General features: G+C 38.8%; 1 protein-coding gene across 1 annotated transcript in view; it reads right to left on the bottom strand.

The window, feature by feature from the left end:
* LOC124154540 overlaps positions 1 to 18,528 on the bottom strand; it is a 53,173-nt gene that overhangs the window by 14,993 nt on the left and 19,652 nt on the right. Inside the window, exons 2-8 of the mRNA XM_046528341.1 lie at positions 17,685 to 17,749; positions 16,190 to 16,415; positions 13,779 to 13,947; positions 12,103 to 12,452; positions 9,338 to 9,642; positions 6,697 to 6,855; positions 1,003 to 1,187 (exon numbers count right to left, since the gene is read on the bottom strand). Of these exons, the coding sequence (XP_046384297.1) occupies positions 1,003 to 1,187; positions 6,697 to 6,855; positions 9,338 to 9,642; positions 12,103 to 12,452; positions 13,779 to 13,947; positions 16,190 to 16,415; positions 17,685 to 17,718 (1,428 nt within the window). The 5' untranslated portion in view covers positions 17,719 to 17,749. The remainder of the gene's footprint in view (positions 1 to 1,002; positions 1,188 to 6,696; positions 6,856 to 9,337; positions 9,643 to 12,102; positions 12,453 to 13,778; positions 13,948 to 16,189; positions 16,416 to 17,684; positions 17,750 to 18,528) is intronic.

Below are 18,528 nucleotides of genomic sequence, written 5' to 3'. Positions count from 1 at the left end.
CAGACTCCCGCTAAGAAAGGGCTCGAGGATCGTGTTAAAGGCAGGGATCATGGCCGGGCCGGTTGAGTTGGGTCCCAAATCCAAGGGACGAGTGTGCCTGGGCAACCCCTCCTCAAAGAAGAGCTCCGTACACAGAGGTTTAAAATATTCTTATGCTACTCTTAGCGTGGTAACGTTTTGCTTTCGTAGTCTCCGGCAGGAAAGGGTTAAATTAATAGATACAGCCAACCTTTGTACTGTGAAATTAAACATTTTCAATGTCACTAATTAAAATGCATTAAAATTTAACCACATTTATTGCAAATACATACAATGCAATAACTTAGTTACTCAAGGTGAATTTACAGAACAATAACTAGGATTCATCATTGCATTGCAAAATCAGATTTAAAAATGCTTAAATATAAATGGTCAGTTGAGTGAGACGTATTAATTTCAAGGGAAAAGGGACAACAAATGTGATGATTTGATGGCTAGGAGCATTTTTGGAAGCATTGCCAATACTTTAGTTTTTGAAAAATTTCTGTTTAGTCATGTCATTCATCAAATATGTAAGAACTTTTAGTAAAATTTTCACAGGATGGACTGTCATGAGAAGAATGATAAATGGACGTGGAAGAGAAATAGTGGAAGAGGAACACTGGTTATGATAAAAATTGTTGTTCAATACTCCCAAAGACTGAAAGTGATCAATTACTAGATGCCTACTGTAACTTAATAAACCACAAACTATATATAAAGCATAGCATAAATAGCAAAGAATGAGAGATCTCAAAATAAGATAAATGTGACAGAAAGTGAAAAACAGCATCAGTGTCCACAAGCTAACCAACCTGCTTTACATTGATGCAAAAATGGCAGCATGAAATGGACACACAACCTTCATGTTGTGGGGATGGGAGAAGGTTGCTGTGATAAGTTTTCAGCTGTTTGCTTGGGTAGACATAAGTTGTTTGGATGGTTAGGATATTTGCCATCGGTTTACTTGGCATCCATAAATACCTGTTGTTTCATTTCTTCCATTGGAGCTACCTCTGTAACATAGTCTTTTCTTTGACATGCTCGATAGGCTTTTGAACCATCATATATTCCTCTTTTAGAATAATACATATCCAATACTTGAGATAAGCGGAGTCTTTGGTCATTCTGAGAATACCATGTGCTGATTTTCTTTCCTATTATTAAGCCTGTGAATGAAACATTAAAAGCCCAATTAAAAAATTGATTAAAAAATTCATGATGTGTATTGATATGTATTTTTGAACGCCAACTGTGTATATTAGGCTCTTATAATTATGAAAAATTTCTCATACCTCGGTGGAAAAGCAATAATTTCATTAGTACTTAATGCAAAATAAACACTTTTATAATACATTGTAGTTTTATCATGAGGCTACCAAAAATGTGGAACAAGACTGCACATGAAGCACATTAGTATGTAAAACTCTTCCACCTGGTTGGAGAAAAATTGATTATTAATATCATCAAAAGCATTCTCCTGGGAACTTTAGATTCTTTTTTTCTTTTTATTAAATATTATATACCAAGTGTTCATTGAACACATTCAGAGTAGATTGCATCAATTAACATAGCCCATCTGTCTATTTAGACACATGATAACTCATCCATTTGTGACTTCCCCTCATGGACATTGAATTTCAAAAGTTTGGTAGGAAAAAGGTTGATGACAGAGGGTTGACGACAATTAGTTACAATAGCAAATGTTGGATAGCAAACAGACATCATGCAAAACGTAGATGCAGTTCACTGAGCATGGTACAAATAGGTGGATAGTAAATGAGTTGCATGGAAAAAGGTAAACAGTAAATGGAGGCATTGCAAAAATGTTGACAATGGTTGCATGATTTATATTTGAAATTTTCAGTGAGATAACAAATCTACTTGTTTTTTTCATTACAATGAGGTATCACTAAATTTATGTCTTTATTTATTTATGGCCACCAACATTGTGGTGATTCAAGTTAACATGCCTGCTACATAGCAATCATAGGGAGGAAGAAATAGTTGAGGTGTCTGAACAACTTGTGGAAATTATTAGAGAAACCCAGAGTAAGAAAAATATACAGTGGAACCTCGTTAAAGCGAGTACGGGCTATAGCGACACCCCCGCTATAACGAGAGATAGCCGATGCACCGTCAATTGACCCTATAATAAGCGTGTTAAAAATTCGTTTTTACGAGACCCTTTCGGTGTTGGCTCTTGCCATAGCGAGGGTTTCACCGCCGGAAGACTTTCATCAAGACTCCTTAACCTCTGTAATTGCTAGGGATCTGTTAGAAATGAAGTTAATGGAGTGCTGAGTCTCAAATTTACGTGGTAAACTTTCGTTCGATAAATATAATGATTGACGAAACAATGCTTTGCACGATTTTTATTCAGTGCGGCGCTTATAAATTGTTTGAATAGTTAGTCGTTATTTGAGTAAGGAAATTTAGTGATGCAAAAAAACATCGCCTTTCGTCTGGATTTATGCTTACGTTTATCGGATAGATGTTTATCTGTCGCCGCACCACTCCTGTTCCTGTATATCTGTTCGCAAGAGGTATATTGGCTATCATTTGCTCCACCTCCGGTAAAGCGACAATTCGCTATAGCGAGTGTTTATTAGTGTACCGTGGGGTGTCGTTATATCGAGGTTGCACTGTAGTAGTGATGGGGGAGTGGAATACCTCAGTCAGGGGAGATGGAAACACAATAGGAGAATTTGGACTAGGATTGTGTAACAACATGGGAGAGAAACCAGCTGAATTTTGCAGGATAAACAAGTTATTCATAACAAATACATGTTTCAAACGTCATAAATGGCGAAGGTACACATGGAAGAGTCCAGGGGATATGGGGAGATACCAAATAAACCACATAATGGTAAGATAGAGGTTTAGGAGTAGTGTGAAAAACTCGTGCAGTTTCCCTGCAGCAAATGCGAATTTAGACCGTAACCTAGTGCTTGTGAAATGCAACATATGATTCAAAAGTCTTAGGAAAGTTAGGAAGGCAAATAAATGGAATGTAGAAGCTCTGACAGGCACTAAGAGGAGATAATATGAGGAAATAGAGAAGAATATAAGGTATCCGGGAGATTGAAGAGAAGCAGACTGAAGATGAAGGGTGGGAAAAGATTAAAACAGGAATAGTAAAATCGGCCAAGAGGTCAATTGGCTACGTTGTCAGTAAAAGGATAGAGCAGCCATGGATAACAGAGGAAATGGTAAAAGAAATGGAAGAGAGAAGGAAGTGGAAGATCGTGGACACAGAGCAGGGAAAAAGGATGCATATGCAAATGAATAATCGATTATGCCGTGAAACTAAGAGGGTGAGGGAGGCTTGTTGGAAAAGACAGTGTGAGGAAATGGAAAAGCTTCAACAAGAGGGTGCAATGTATGCTAAGGTGAAGTCACTATCGGGCGGTAAAAGAGGGCAAGCCATGGCAAAATTTAACCCTTTCGCGCCGGACCTTCGTTGAAGGAAATTCTTCCTCAATACGAGTCTCTTGAAAGTTTTCTTTACTCCTCTGTACGAAGCCTTTCCGCGTCGACTAAAGGCAGTGGGTCCCTCCCGAAACATTTTTGGACCCAACTCGGTGGGGCGCCGATCCTTTTCCTCGGCCTCTGTCGCAGACCCTAGAGGGATTAAAAGCCCCTTCCTAGCACGAGTCCGCGGTCAACTAGCTAAAATATTAACGCAGAATATATGCAAATATTTGTTGTTCGTATCGATTTTTTTAAATTCAAAATGAATTTCGTGTTTTTTTCTGAGCGTGCAGAAATTTTAAACGAAGTTCTAACGTTTATATAGACGGATTAAGTATATTTACTAGTTGTTCTATAACTCTGTTGATATTAACGTTAGAATTTCGTTTGAAATTTCCATGTGGTCAGCAAAAAAAGATGAATTCATTTCTAGCATTGGATTTCAAAAGTAAGCAACAAATATTGTTTTGGAAAACACACTGCAAATAACAGTAGTTGACCGCGTGGAGAGAATTGGAAAGGGTCGACCTGAGCGGCCGAAGAAGGGGCTGGGCTCGCGCTAAGGCGGATCACAAGGGGCGACTGCGTCCGTGGATCTATTGTGTCCGCCACGGTCACTTTTTTCGACCTGTGCCGCACAGGCGCGGCATTCGTTGGTTAGGGTAAGAACATTCAGGACGCACTGGTGTGGCATTCGTAGTTGAGGAATAAAAATCCTCGCCGCACAGGTGCGGAATTCGGCGGGAAAGGGTTAAGGCCAAAGATGGAAGGATACTTATCAAGGGAAACGATATTCAGTATAGATGGAAGGAATATGTGGAGGATCAGTGTGACCGCAGAAGTAGGCCGGAAAGATTGAATTTAGAGCTGGAAAGTGCTGTAGAGGAAGATAATGTAGTAGAGGAAGGGATCTTAGATGTGGAAATGGAGGGAGCCCTTCTTGACATTAAGGCTAGGAAAGTGGTGGGAGTGGACAATATCCCATGTGAGCTTCTGAAGAATCTAGGGAGGAGGTTATTCAAACTTGTATGCAGGATCTATTATGAGGGATGTTGGCCAGAGGATTTAGTTAAAATGGTTCTGATTTCACTACCAAAAAATAAGAAAGTTGCAGAATGCAGATATTATAGGAGTATTAGCCTAATATCACACATGGCAGAAGTGATACTGAGGATATTTAACAGATAAATGGAGGCGATGGAAAATTAGCATTTTGGCAATTATCAGTTTGGGTTCAGAAAAGGAAAGTCAACTTGAGATGCAGTAGTGGTAATGAGGTCCCTAGTTGAGAGAAACCTATATTTTAACCATGATGTGTATGCCTGCTTTGTGGATTTTGAAAAAGCATTTGATAGAGTAGATTGGGTAAAGCTAATGAATATTCTAAAAAAAATATTCATAGATTGGAGGGATTGGTGACTCATCTGTAACCAGTTTGTGGCCCAGACTGCGCAAGTGAGGGTAGCAGATGAAGAATCTTGGTGGCAAGTATTAGCCGAAGAGTGAGGCAAGGCTGTCCACAACTGCCATAGCATTTTAACGTTTATGCTGAGGAGATGGTAAGAGAGGCGTGGGATGAAATGGAAGCTGGAGTAAAAGTGGAGGAATGATGCTTAAGTCAGTGAGGTTCGCAGATGATCAGGTATTGATTAGCTAGTCAGAGAGGGGACTGCAGGCTCTAGAGGATGCATTAGACAAGAGCTGTGAGGAATATAGCATGAGGATAAATCGTAAAAAGACAAAGGTTATACAGTTTTGTAAAGCATTGCGATCTAGGAATGTGAGACTCAAGGTAAAAGTAGGTGGGTAAAAACTTGAGCAGGTAGAGCAATTCAACTATGTATTTGGGTTGTACATTAGGGGAAAATAAGAACACCAGTAAGGATGTCAGGAAGAGAATTGCATTAATAAAGGAGGCGTTCATAAACAAGAAGGAGCTCCTGAGTGGTATTTCGCTATGTGAGTATTTAAAAAAAGGCTAGTGAAGAGTTTAATGTGAAGTAGCGCTTTATGGTGTGGAATCATGGACACTTAGTAAGGATGACGAAAGAAGACTGGAGGCGTTCGAGATGTGGTTGTGAAGAAGAATGGAGAAGGTGAAGTGGACAGAAAGGAGGAGGAACGATGAAGTGTTGAACATGGTGGGTGAGGAGAGGTAGCTTCTAGATGAGATATGCAGGAGACGGAAGGTATGGATGGATAATGGAGAGGGCATTTTGAAAACAGTGTTAGAGTGTAGAATATTGGGTAAATGAGGGAGAAGAAGCAAGAGAATAGGATCTTTAGATAGAATAAAGAGAGTAGGCCATATTTTGAATTGAAGAGGGAAGTCCTTGAGGGGAGGGGATGTTGCCGTAACACTTCATGAAGCTCCATGCAAACCATCCTTAATCAGTAGAATAATTTTGTGTCATAATATCCGCCACAATACGCAATAGAGAAAATCAGGAATTTTCCAAGAACTACCAGCGCGGCGCTCGCATTCGCCATTACTATATAAACAAGCGAGCTTGGCCAACAATGATTCAGCTAGTTGAGTTTGTGCTTCGAAGTGAGAATAAACTCTTCACAGTAGTAAAGACACAAGTGTGTTATTAAGCCTGCAAAAGTATTATTTAGAGTTGTAAATCGCTACACTTTAATAACAATTTATTTATGCTAGTATTTGGGACCCTCATAAGATAATCTTTATCAGTGAGTTAAAGTGTGTGCAGCATAGTCCAGCAAATTAGGCTAAAGAATTTGTTAATATATGTAGTATGCGCTGCAAATATTCTGCAAAAGCTAGAATGAACACCATCTGTATGACCAATGTTGAAAATGCAGATCTTTTGAGCTAAAATTAATGTTTGGAAGTGTGAAATATTTTCAAATAGCTTTATATACTGAAATTAAAACCTGGTCTCTTGCCAGGCTAAGTAGCTTATATTCTCACTCAGTAATTCTGCGACATTTAGCAGAATGAATTATGCATATGTACTTGGAAAATGTTAACCCCTACCACTTGTGAGCTCAAATCATTGAGGTAGCTCTTAGAATCAAGCAAAACGTAGGATAGTGCATGTTTGCTAAAAGTAGGTATGACCTTTTTGCAAACTGAGCTATCCACCTGCTAATGTTTTGTCACTGAGGTAATTGCTATTGACCTTCTGTCATGGTGCTCATCTTAATAGACCCTAATGGGATTGGATCTATCACTCTTACCGTCCAGACCACCACGGATTTCTGCATCAGTGAAATCTAGGTGATCTTTTGTAGTGAGAAAATACCAATGTGGTGATGTTGTGTCATTCCAACCTCCTGATACTCCAATTTTGATATCACCAGCTGCTCCTTGGTAGATGGTGGCCTCCCCCAAATCCCCTAGCAGAGTAAAAAAAATAATCTAAGTATTTCAGCTATAATTGATGATTTAAATGACCACTGAATATCACTAAAAAAACTCTGTAAAGTTGGTTGGGAATACATATGTAGTTTGATTCAATTTGGAATCCACGCATAAATACTTAGGGAAACTGCCAAAAAATTTCAAGGGTAAACATGAAATTACCAGCATGGATTTGTAGTTGAGTAGAGCATTCAGTTGGTTTTATACTCATTTATTACTCGTTAAATTATTTTTTCTGCTCTATACAGTAAGCATTTTCTGCCCTGATAGGTACTGTGCCCACCAATTATGTATAATTTATTTATAAATACTTTTATTTATTTAATTTACCTTGAGTTAAAAATAAAGTCATCAATTAATACTCATGTGAAATTGCTTTGGATACACTTCAAAAATAGCAATATATTCAAATTTATTGGAATGAAGCAAACATAAAACGGTAAACGGGGGGAGGGAGGCTAATATTATTATTATTATTATTACATAAATTGTTACAAGTCGACCATAATGTCGGGTGGTAACATAAAATCAGGAAGCACATAATACAGAGAGACAGAACCAGAATATATATCCATGATAAAAATAACACCCTAATTCTAATCTCTTACAACTAAGAATTTAACATTATCCCAATAAAACAATTTAAAACAATCCCTTAAATACATTAATTCTAATATAATACAACTGAAAAATAAGCATTGGCCCAACTTCAAACTCTCTTTTTGAACCATTATGTACTAAATCAGTAGGTAAGTGCTTCACACTTCTTCCTAAAAATTTTGGCATTTGAAGGGAAGATCTTAAAAATCACTTCAGGTAGGTCATTCCACTCCTTAATTCCTCTATGTAGGAAGGATTTTTTCAAAATGTCTGTTTTCTGTTTTTTCAATTGAATTTTAAATTTATGGTCTTTCCTTCCTATGTAGCAGGGTGAGCCCAGCTTTAGACCTAATTCTTTCCAACCCTGCTCTTTTGTAAATGCTTTATATACGCCGCATAGCCTATTAATGGTTCTTCTCACTTTTAGAGGTTTCCATCCTAAGCTCCCTAGCATTGCTGATACACTTTCCCCTCTTCCATGTTTCCCTAGAGTGTACCTGGCTGCCTTTCGCTGAACCCTTTCAAGCTTAGAAGCTTCATTGTTAAAGTGGGGATCCCACACAGAAGTTGCATATTCAAGTACCGGACGAACCATGGTCATGTAGGCCATTTCTTTAGTTTCTCTTTTGCTCTCTTTTATATTCCGCATGACCCAATGCAGGGTTTTAAATGATCTCCCTACCACCTGATCGATATGCACTCCCCAATCAAAATTAGATGTGAAATTAACCCCCAAGTATTTTAGATCACTAACTTGGGAAATATTTTCCCCGAGCAAGCTGTATGACCGATTCTCCGTGTTTCTCCTATTCCCACTTTATAGCATCTACCACCCCCCTAGAGCTGAAGGACTTGGAACAGGCATGCATATGGGCTTTCCGTGCGTTTTCTGGTCCAGGAATCAACCGCGCCCATTAGAAAGAACAACCAATCCCCGTCCACCGTTTTTCCTCCCTCCATCTTTGCCCTCTGCCTTGCACCCTTCCTTATGCCCTTTCCTCACTTTCCCTCCTCTTCTCACTTGAGAAAGATGGGCTGCGTCCCATCGAAAATTTGTAAAAACAACCTTTCCCCGTAAGTCCCTCACTTTTATTTTATTTTTCGTTTTTCTGTCAATTTCTAAGTTTTTTTTGTGTGCCCACCCCAGGGCAAGAAGAAGTTCCTTTACATTATTTATAATGCTCGTGTGAGTTCATTTCAAACGTGTATATATATGTGTATAGCTCATATCATCTTTAGTAATCCAATGAAATATTTTGAAGATACATCTACGTATGTACTTGTTTCTTCAGAATAACCAGTAATCATATCGTTACACTAGGTGGCAACTTGGTCTGAATGTAATGTAGTTCAATTTTTATAAGTGATCTTGATGAGGAATCTTCAGGACAAGCAGTGGCATGTTTTTGAGTGTTAAAATAATCTACACATTGTCATTCAGAGGCAGATTCAGAGGGGGACTATAGGGTGGGAATTTCACTCCACTTTAGGGGGGTGAATTTCACTCCAGTAGTCCTGCAAATCAAGGTTGAATATCATGTGACTACATAGTTTTCTGCAGTGTTGAGATTCCAATTTCTCCATCTTCTGGTAACTACCACGTCGTTCGCTATTTGAAGACAACAGATATTTTTTCCAGCAATTTCAGATCTTTTGTTCTTTTCATTACATATTGTTGTATTTGTATAGTTACTGCCCCATAGATACAAAATATTGGTATATAAAATAAAAACTACGTATGAGAAGGTCTACTGGTGTATGGAATTTATCTAAAAAAAATTTTGAGGCGCCTGCTTAAAGATTTTATGCTAACGATATTTCTTTCATACGTACTTCCTTGTTAGAAAGTATGCTTACCTGCGAGAGTTGCAAGCCATAGATTGGATAGTTTGTCATTAGGCATTGATATCGACCATGAATTTGAAGAAGAGCTGGCCCCAGATCTTGATCCAGATCTCCTTGAATTTTCAAGCAACTTGTTTACACTGACACTCTGCGGTTGCAACCCCGTCGCTATTCCAGAGAGCAATATTCCAGCTGATACAGCACCCCAACGGGTGTAGATTACACCATTTTCCACAGGACAGTCACTGACAGGGTAACTGCTTCTCATTCTTTCGTTCCTTGGCATCATAGCCAACCTGCCACTCCTCATTGTGGCCCTAAAACGAGGAATTCATTGGAATAAGAAAATTAATGAAAACGTTGAATTTTATAATGGCAAAAAAATTTGTTCAAGTAATCTGAGTCTTTTTCATTACACCTTTGATATACGCTTCACGATAGGTGTGAGTATTGTGGGGGTCCCTTAAGTTTTGGGCCTTTGGTGATATTGACCAGTGTCGACCTTGCCAGACCACCCATGAATGTATGGCCATTTCATTTTATCTTAAAATGATTTTTAATCCACTCAAGATGCATTTTTAGGTTCACAGAGTTTTTAAAAAATTATTAACCCATGTTTAAAACTTGCGTTAGTTTAGCTCCTGGACAGCTGACTCGGACTAGATAAAATAGGCTTTGCATGCATAGTTGATAACTTATTTTATCTGTATCTATGTAAATACTAACTATCTGAATGATTTTTTGGCATATTATAACTCAAGCAATAATCAAATATTAGACTAACTTTTCATTTTTCTATTACCAACAAAAAGTTTTATTTGCATGGTCGCATGTTTGTATCCTTAGTACACTCCTAGTTTCTGGTTTGACCCTGTGTTGTTGTACTGAGTGATTGGCCTGTGTCCAGCGAATGAGTGTTCGGTCGTTTGCCAAAATCAGGCCAAGTACTTGAATTTCTGATGAGTGCTTGGTGTGGAATCACCCACGCCACACACCCTGGTGATGGCTTGTTCCGTACCTTGTAGATGTAGATGCTTATCCTCCACAGTCCCTGGATATATACCGTTATTTTTGGTCTGAATTTCATGTTTTCTGGTTAATAATTAGTTGTTAACAAACAAATTAGGGATCTGTGTGCTTCTATATGATGCGTTCATCTGTTAGGAGGCACTGAATGAGAAACTTATGAATTTCACTTAGAGAATAATGACGTTTCACTTCGCCAAGCGGAAAAAAATTCAAACTTTGATGTATTTTATACAATACGCCAGGACCGAAGAGGTTATAGGTCCAAAGTAGAAAGCTTATCGCTATACAGTACACTCCCGATCATCCGGGCTAATGATGGGGAGAGAAGGCACGAATAATCGGAAAACACGGAAAATCGAAACTGTGATATTTTTTTTTTAATGATCATAATTGAGGAAAATCAAACAATTTATTGTTATATACGCACATTTTCTGTGATTTTAGATCGCTTTCCGGGTTCACAAAGAGCTTTCTTCGTGAGACCGCGATCTTTTTAGCGATGATAACATGATCGTACTCGTATTCCTACTGCTCCATGTATGTATAAGACCTGGAAATATGAGGCTTGGAAAAAAGATCACGGACCTTCCATGAATGCAGCTGGCACACGATCGTGTCCATTTTACGAAGGGGTTTCTAATGGAAATAATAAGCCAGGTGTATCCTAACATTAAAATGTAGTCATTCTGGAGATTTTGCATCGGATTTTATTTTTTTTGAAGATCACGGAAAACATTCAACAAGAGTGAAAATCATTCACGGATAATCCGCGACACGGATGTGCCGCAGCCGGATAATCGGAAGTAGGCTGTAATTATGACACGATGCTTGGTTGGTAATGGAGCCTTATAGTGCGAGACTTACAAAATTTCAACAGGAGATGTGGTGTTTTGGCTGAATTGCATCCTTTTTTTTATGTTCACACCCAGCTGATCATTTAAAATAGTGTTTCAAAATTGTAATGGTGGTAGCCTCTTAAAGTCTTTATGTTCTTTTTAACCCATCAACAATGTGACCCATTGGCATGACGGCATCCCTCTTATAATTGTATCAATTTTGTTTAATTAGCTATGAGATGTAGGTCTCGTGCTCTCATGTAATTCTTTCTGTGTAGCCCTGAAGATGGAATTCATTAAACGTTGGTGAAGAATGATTTTTAATCAAATTTCATCCAGGCTTATTTACCCTAAAAAATCAGGTACATCATAACAAAACATGTTGACATGCTTGTAGTCACCACAAAAGAAATGAACTTTTTTTTACAGATCCACTTGTTCATATCACATAATGATATCTGTCTGTAATGAATTGCCATCTTACATCAAGAACATTAATAATTTAAAGATCTTCAAAGTTAGAGGAAAAAATATCCAATACTATGGCCCCATTATTCAATCGATGAATACTTATTTTAAGTGAAAAAGGAACTTAACAATTATTGCACCTGAATAAATTGTTGTTACAGCTATTTTATTTAAACCAAGTTCATTTGCTGTTCCACGTTTTTTTCACTATACCTATTCTAGTAACATTTTTTACTACCGTAATTGTATGATAAACTATGCTTCATAATTAACTTGTCAGTTCTGGATCACAGAGTAGGAGCTTCTCTACTCTGTATGTTTTGTAACTTTTGCTTGATTTTCGCTATGTTTGTACAGAAACTAGCAGGGCCAATAAAAATTATTATCTATTGTTTCCATCATTAATAATAAGCTGAAAATAAAAAAAATGAAAACATATCATACTTGTCTGGCAAAGGTAATGGCTCCTCAGCCTTGTGCACTTCTATTTCTGGGTTCTCATTCTTTTTCGCGTCTTCTGCTGACACTGCGTCGGCTTCCTTTGAAGAGTTCGCAAGCACCTCACTTTTTGTCCCTGCAGCGGCCATGACGGGCATTATTCCTGGACTTATTTTTGGGGCATTTTCCTCGCCCGCTGGTTTGACGTCGTCGTGGCTGGTGCTGTTGCCTTTTTCAGCAGCATCATCAGAGTCAACTGACCTAGGTCGCCGGCTATTGTACGTTGACACCGGTCCACAAGTGTCTTGCCTATCCCAAACATCAATTGAGTCTGAGAGCATAAAATGGAGGCCGCACTGTGAAAGAACAAAAGGTAATTATGCTTTTATTTTCTCGAACTTTCGGCCCACAGTTTTGCTGAATCTCACATTGTCATGCAGTAACTTTGTATTATATAGTATGAACTGAATTTAAATTTTTCGTAGGAAAACTGCTGGGTCTTTTTATGGCATTTTTGTATTCAAAATTAAATTACTAGTATACATTATGGGAGGCACTTTTACAGTTGAAAGTTTTTTTCTTATTTTATATTCATCTTCAAATTGCAGCCCAGAGAAAGAAAATTATTTCCTACTGGCATCTTGAATAACTAAGATCTCAGTAAATTTGGTTTGTAGCCTAGCGTTTATGTGGCCTTCATATCACAAAGGACTCTCTCGATTTCCTTGTCTAAGATCCCTGGCCCTTTTCTCTTCCACTGTGATTTCCTCCTCTAAATTCAATCTTTCTGGCCCATTCCTGCTGTCATACAGAGCCCCCATAAATTCCTTCCATCAACTCTGTACCTTGTCTCACTCGGTTAGCATCTTTCCACTTTTAGCCTTAATTTTTGACATGGCTTGCCCTCTTTTATAGCCGGAAAGAGACTTTACTTTGGCATACAACGTTCCTACCTCTTACTCCCTCCTTCTGGAACTTTTTGAATTTCCTCACACTATCTTTTCCAACAAGCCTCCCTCACCCTCTTAGTTTCACGGCATAATCGATTATTCATTTGCATATGCATCCTTTTTCCCTGCTCTGTGTCCACGATCTTCCACTTCCTTCTCTCTTCTATTTCTTTTACCATTCCTCTGTTAACCATGGCTGCTCTATCCTTTTACTGACAACGTAGCCAATTGACCTCTCGGCCGATTTTACTATTCCCACCTATCTTTTCCCACCCTTCATCTTTGGTCTGCTTTTCTTCAATCTCCCGGATACCTTATATTCTTCTCTACTTCCTCATATTCTCTCCTCTTAGTCCCTGTCCAAAGGCGTACCCAGGGTGAAAACTAGGGGGAAATGATAGTTGGTAGATTTTCCTCTCCTATTCCACCAGTGTTTCTTTATGTGACCCCATCACGTGGACTACCTTTCATCTGGCTCCTACCCTTTGAACTATCTGGCATGGGTAGCCCTGCCGTGAATAATTTTTTATTAATTCCGCTAGTGCAGCTCCAGGGGTAATAGGAATGTGCTTGCCTTTCCGCTGTGACAAGGTTTTCGTTTAAGTAAAATGAAACAAAAATAAATGAAAAAATATCGTCGACCAAAGATGAACCAAATTCACCCCAAAACACATTAAAATTGGGCCTCCACACAATATTCAAAAGGAGTCTTCGTATGAGACCATCCGTTACCTTTTCCTGCGGCGTCAGGGTATCGTCGGGAAATGCATTTCCAGCGGCTGGCAAAAGCTGGTTGAAAAGAACTGACATCCGATACACCTGAGTCCCGCTTGGTTGAAATGGAATCACACCGATGGCTGGTGTTATATCTGGATCGCGCTCCACACCGTCCAGGCGATACCTGAAAGAAAGCACGTCCGAATATGGTAGATTGTTTTAGGAATTTTCGCTAGAGAGTTTCATCTATATCTACAAAAAAGGATGTCTGTTTGTCTGTCTGCTATGCGTTTCCTTATGGATGCACGGATTGCGACCAAAGTTAGTGCATAGGTGCATCTCATGCTTCCGGACCCCTTGGTACGACTTCCGGTTGCATCTGACGCATCATTTGCGTCGTTTTCCCATTAACGTTTGTTAAGTCACATCATACAACTTCTGTGGTAGTACTGCGAGGAAGGCACACCTCTTGACACGCACAAGGAGAAAACGTAAAAATCCTATATAATCATGAAATCTAAGTCAGTGGCGGATACATATGGGCCCCCCCCCTTCCGGAGCTGCCTGCATTGCCGAACATTGTAGCACAACAATTGCAACTTTTTTATGTCGTAAGATATTGACTTATAGACGTGTACCTATAATGAGTTAAAATAAAACTTCCTTCAACTTTGCACGTGGCTTGATTATTTTTTTATTACGACTAATTTAGTAGAGTATTTTCAGGTCTTAGAGTATTTTCAGGTCAGAAGTGTGGTTGCCAAGTGATCAGCTAAAATCAGCTTTTATTAGATTCTAACGACCTTTCTACGATTTTTCGCAATGTCTGTCTTCTTTTCTTTCCCGTCTTAGGCTACCCCTGCCTAAATTTGAATGCACCACTTGGTCCTTTCATCTATATAATCAAAGTATTGTTTTTCGGAATAGATTATAGTTTTTGATAATTGATGTATCATTTAATTCCAAGTTATTAAAATTAGTCTTGTACTTTTCCCTTGTGATTAATTTGATCTTTTTTATTCCGGCCTTTTTATATGATACTGGCTCCATCATTATGATCTTCCTGCCCAATTTTGCTTTTAAGATTGCCGTCAAGCATTTCCGCTCCGCTATTTTTTCGCGGTTGGATTTATTTGTAAGTCCAATCCAGGGATGTATCCAGTATCTGTCTCATGGAGAATACATTATGTATTAATCATGATCTGTCTAATGCACTATCGTTTTCAAAAGTATGTACACACCCAGAGTCCCACTTAATCGATGTGGCCGGGTCAAAGCAATTAATTGATAGTAAAAACTTTTTTTTAGTGTCATCTGCATAGATTATGTTGATGTTCAGGATGTCTCTTTTAAAAAGTGAAAAAGTATGATACTTTCGGATTCGAACCCTACCAGAACTCTACCGCGCACAGTATAGATGGTAGAGATCTACTCCGCCACGGAGCGACGTATTGGTAAGAGATAAACGGTGAGTCCAAATACGAATCTCAAGATAAGAAAAACCTCGCCACGGAGCCCGAAAGAAAACACTCCGACGACCCAACGTGAACGTGTACGTGAGTACCCCAGTAAATTCCATCCGCTAATCTTCATTGTGATTGGGCTCATGCTCCTGCAGTTTGACTCCAGCTTAGGTGGCTAAATCACGTCCGCCTCCGTCCTCGTCGGCTCTTGGTGGCATACGAGTGTGGAATGCAGGTCGCTTTATGTGCCAACTTCGAAGGCGCAGTCAAAATTGCGTCGTGTAAAGCGGTGGATTTCTAGAGCACATGCGAGAATGCGTGGATGCGAGACGGCAAAATAGCCCGTTCTAATTTCATTCATGCATTCGCGCATTTCCACGCCATTTTAGAAATTAATGCAGCTCTAAACTGCGCAAAACCGCAGCCCCGTGTAAAACGGCCTTTATAGAGTGGGAATATTGGCATCCCTCCCCGTCTACTACCCCCTAGAGCTTAAGAACGTGAAGCAGGCATGCATTTGGGCTTTCCGTGCGTTTTCTGCACCAGGGATCAACCGCGCCCACTAAAGCACCGCCAATCCCCGTCAACCGTTTTTCCTCCCTCCATCTTTACCCTCTCCTTTGCACCCTTCCTTATGCCCTCACTTTTCTTCCTCTTCTCACTTAAGGAAGATGGGCTGCATCCCATCAAAATTTCAATTAACCATTCCCCGTAAGTTTCCTACTTTTATTTTTTCTATAGAACTAAGTGTTTCTGTGTGCTCACCCAAGGGCAAGAAGAAGTTTAATTTAATTTATTATCATTGTAATTGTAACATATTGTACCATCACCCTGCAAAACATCTAAGGAGAGGCTTGCAGGGTTTAATGTTGATATAATTATTAAAAATATAAAATTTTGTTGAAATTCATGAAAGTTTTTTTTTATAGATCATGATGTTTGATTGTATAATTTTTATCTTACTGTCGGAGGATCGTGGTGGTTAGTGCCCTCATATCCATGTTCTTTGCCGCGCCCTTTTCCAGCTTCTGAATGATGGAAATGAGCGAACTAATTGTGGAAGGGATCCGGTTGTCCCTCATGTACAGGCTTTGGTTTGAGTAGCACTCGAGAAGGTAGTCAGGTATCTTGTTGTAATCCACTTGTCCACTCCCTGAATACTGCTGATGGGTCAACGTCGTCATAGAGACTGAAAAGGGAAAATATCACGAGGTGAAAAGAGGTTGTTTCCTGTTTTCTTTCCGGCATTTTCGAATTAAAATGACTAGCTGCTGGATCGGTAAATGAATAGTTCAAAAGAGTCATTCATTGCTCGAGACAATAAACAGTGGAAATGAAATGCTCCGGTGGCAGTGAGCCCTTTTAGTGAGCGGTTGAGCAGGCGGTCAAGTGAAATCTCTTTTATTGTAAATAAGCTTAAGTTATTTTATATTGAAAATGCTTAATTAGAAATATAAATAGTTATATGATACCTTAAGAAGAAGTAGATACACATAGATAGATTAATAAATTGAATTGTGGTTTAAATAAAATAACTGGATATTATTGACATTAATATGCGGTACACTTATAAGTGGGACGATTTCACATACCAAAACGGTCATTCGGAAACCTGACGTTGTTATCCAAACAAATCAGTATGGACCAACAGCGGTGTTTGAGTTCACACAAAAACGGATATATTTCGAGCATTGCGGTTAATTGATGGAAATTTTAAGTCACTAGTCAGTATGACATTGGCTGCATTGAAGGGCACGGAGAAAAGTATATCTAGCACTTTTGACTCTTATTGATTAAATCATTGACTCGAGAGACAAAACGGTAACGATTTATTTTTCAATAAACGTGAGAATAATTGAGCCCCTAGCAATATGCACCTTATGCTTTCCAATAACCTTTCAAGTAGACTAGGGGCGGATCCAGGATTTATTTCTGGGAGGGGACAAGCAAGGCCGTATCCAGGATTTTGTTCAGGGGGGGGGCACAAGGATACCTCGTCATACAAAACGAACGAAATGATAATGGGACCGTATTAAAAATCTAGCAAATTTTTATGGGTCTGGGGGGGGGGGCACGTGCCCCCGTGCCCCCCCCCTGGATCCGCCTATGAAGTAGACTGTATTATATGGGAAAACACCTTTTTCAACTGAAAATTTTCAGGCCCTTGCCGTCATCATTTTGAATACTAGTATTATTTTTTTCCTTCTCTGACGACATCTTTAGTAGCACGTGTTACTCTTATGATGAATAAAGACTATTTTTATCAGTCATATTTCAGCCAAATATACTTATTATTCGTTCTTCCGTTTGAAACAACCTTTTATATAATTTTGACTAACAATCAAGTAATCCGAACAGGGTTAGGCCCCAATTAGTTCGGATAAGAGGAAATTTTCTGTACCTATTTCTGAAATAATTATAGTTTTTTCCCGATATATGCATATTATTTTCCACTTACCGAGGACCACTAACGTCGTCACCCAAGTCCACATTTTTGGTTCCTCTTGTTGGATCACAGGGAACCTGAAAGAGACAAATAATTGTATTCAGTGTGAATGATAAGTGGCGATTTCCAATCATTAGGGGAATTGTTTTCTGTTAGGGATTTTTCAAACACTATCCACAACTAGGGACCAATCTCTGATGCTGATTCCTTGCATATATGCGCCAGCTGGTATGAAATCAGTGTCTGGAGATTTATTTGGATTAATGGAGCTGAAATGAATTTCTAAATCACAGCTTGAATTACAGATAGACGGCAATTGTTCTTGGAAGAGTCGAAGTAAAGGAATTGATGTGTTCATCGTGACATTAGTAAAGATACTATGAAAAAAAGAATTTAAGACATTAGCTTTATCTCAATTATTGGCCAATCTATCCCCTCGTTCATTTAAAAGCGACTATAGTGCTATTTCTCTCTACCTCCCTTACGTATGAGCAGGGATAAAACAGGAAAAAAACGGAATTTTTAATTAAGTCAACGCGTCCCAAGAGTTTTCATTGTCACTTTCTTCGGTTTGTTTTATTAATTTCTCGCATTTCAGTTTTTCCTCACTAGTAAGACTTTTATTCACCTTTTTCATTTTTGCAAGCGTGGATCTTTTAGAGCTTTATGGACTTTAGGCATAGAATTGGGACCATCTCAATACTTAAATACAATGCTATTTGCTGACTATCGGGTAATAATACAAGATAAAGAGGGCAAACTGCAGATGGCAGTACACAGACTACACCAACTGAGTAAACTTCACAACCTGAGAATTTCAAAAACCAAAACAAAGACTATGGCATTTTTAGGAAGC

Source organism: Ischnura elegans, chromosome 2 (genome assembly GCF_921293095.1).
Source record: "Ischnura elegans chromosome 2, ioIscEleg1.1, whole genome shotgun sequence".
NCBI lineage: Eukaryota > Metazoa > Arthropoda > Insecta > Odonata > Coenagrionidae > Ischnura > Ischnura elegans.
Note: the sequence above shows the minus strand (reverse complement) of the source record. Positions and strands in the feature narration are given on the sequence as shown.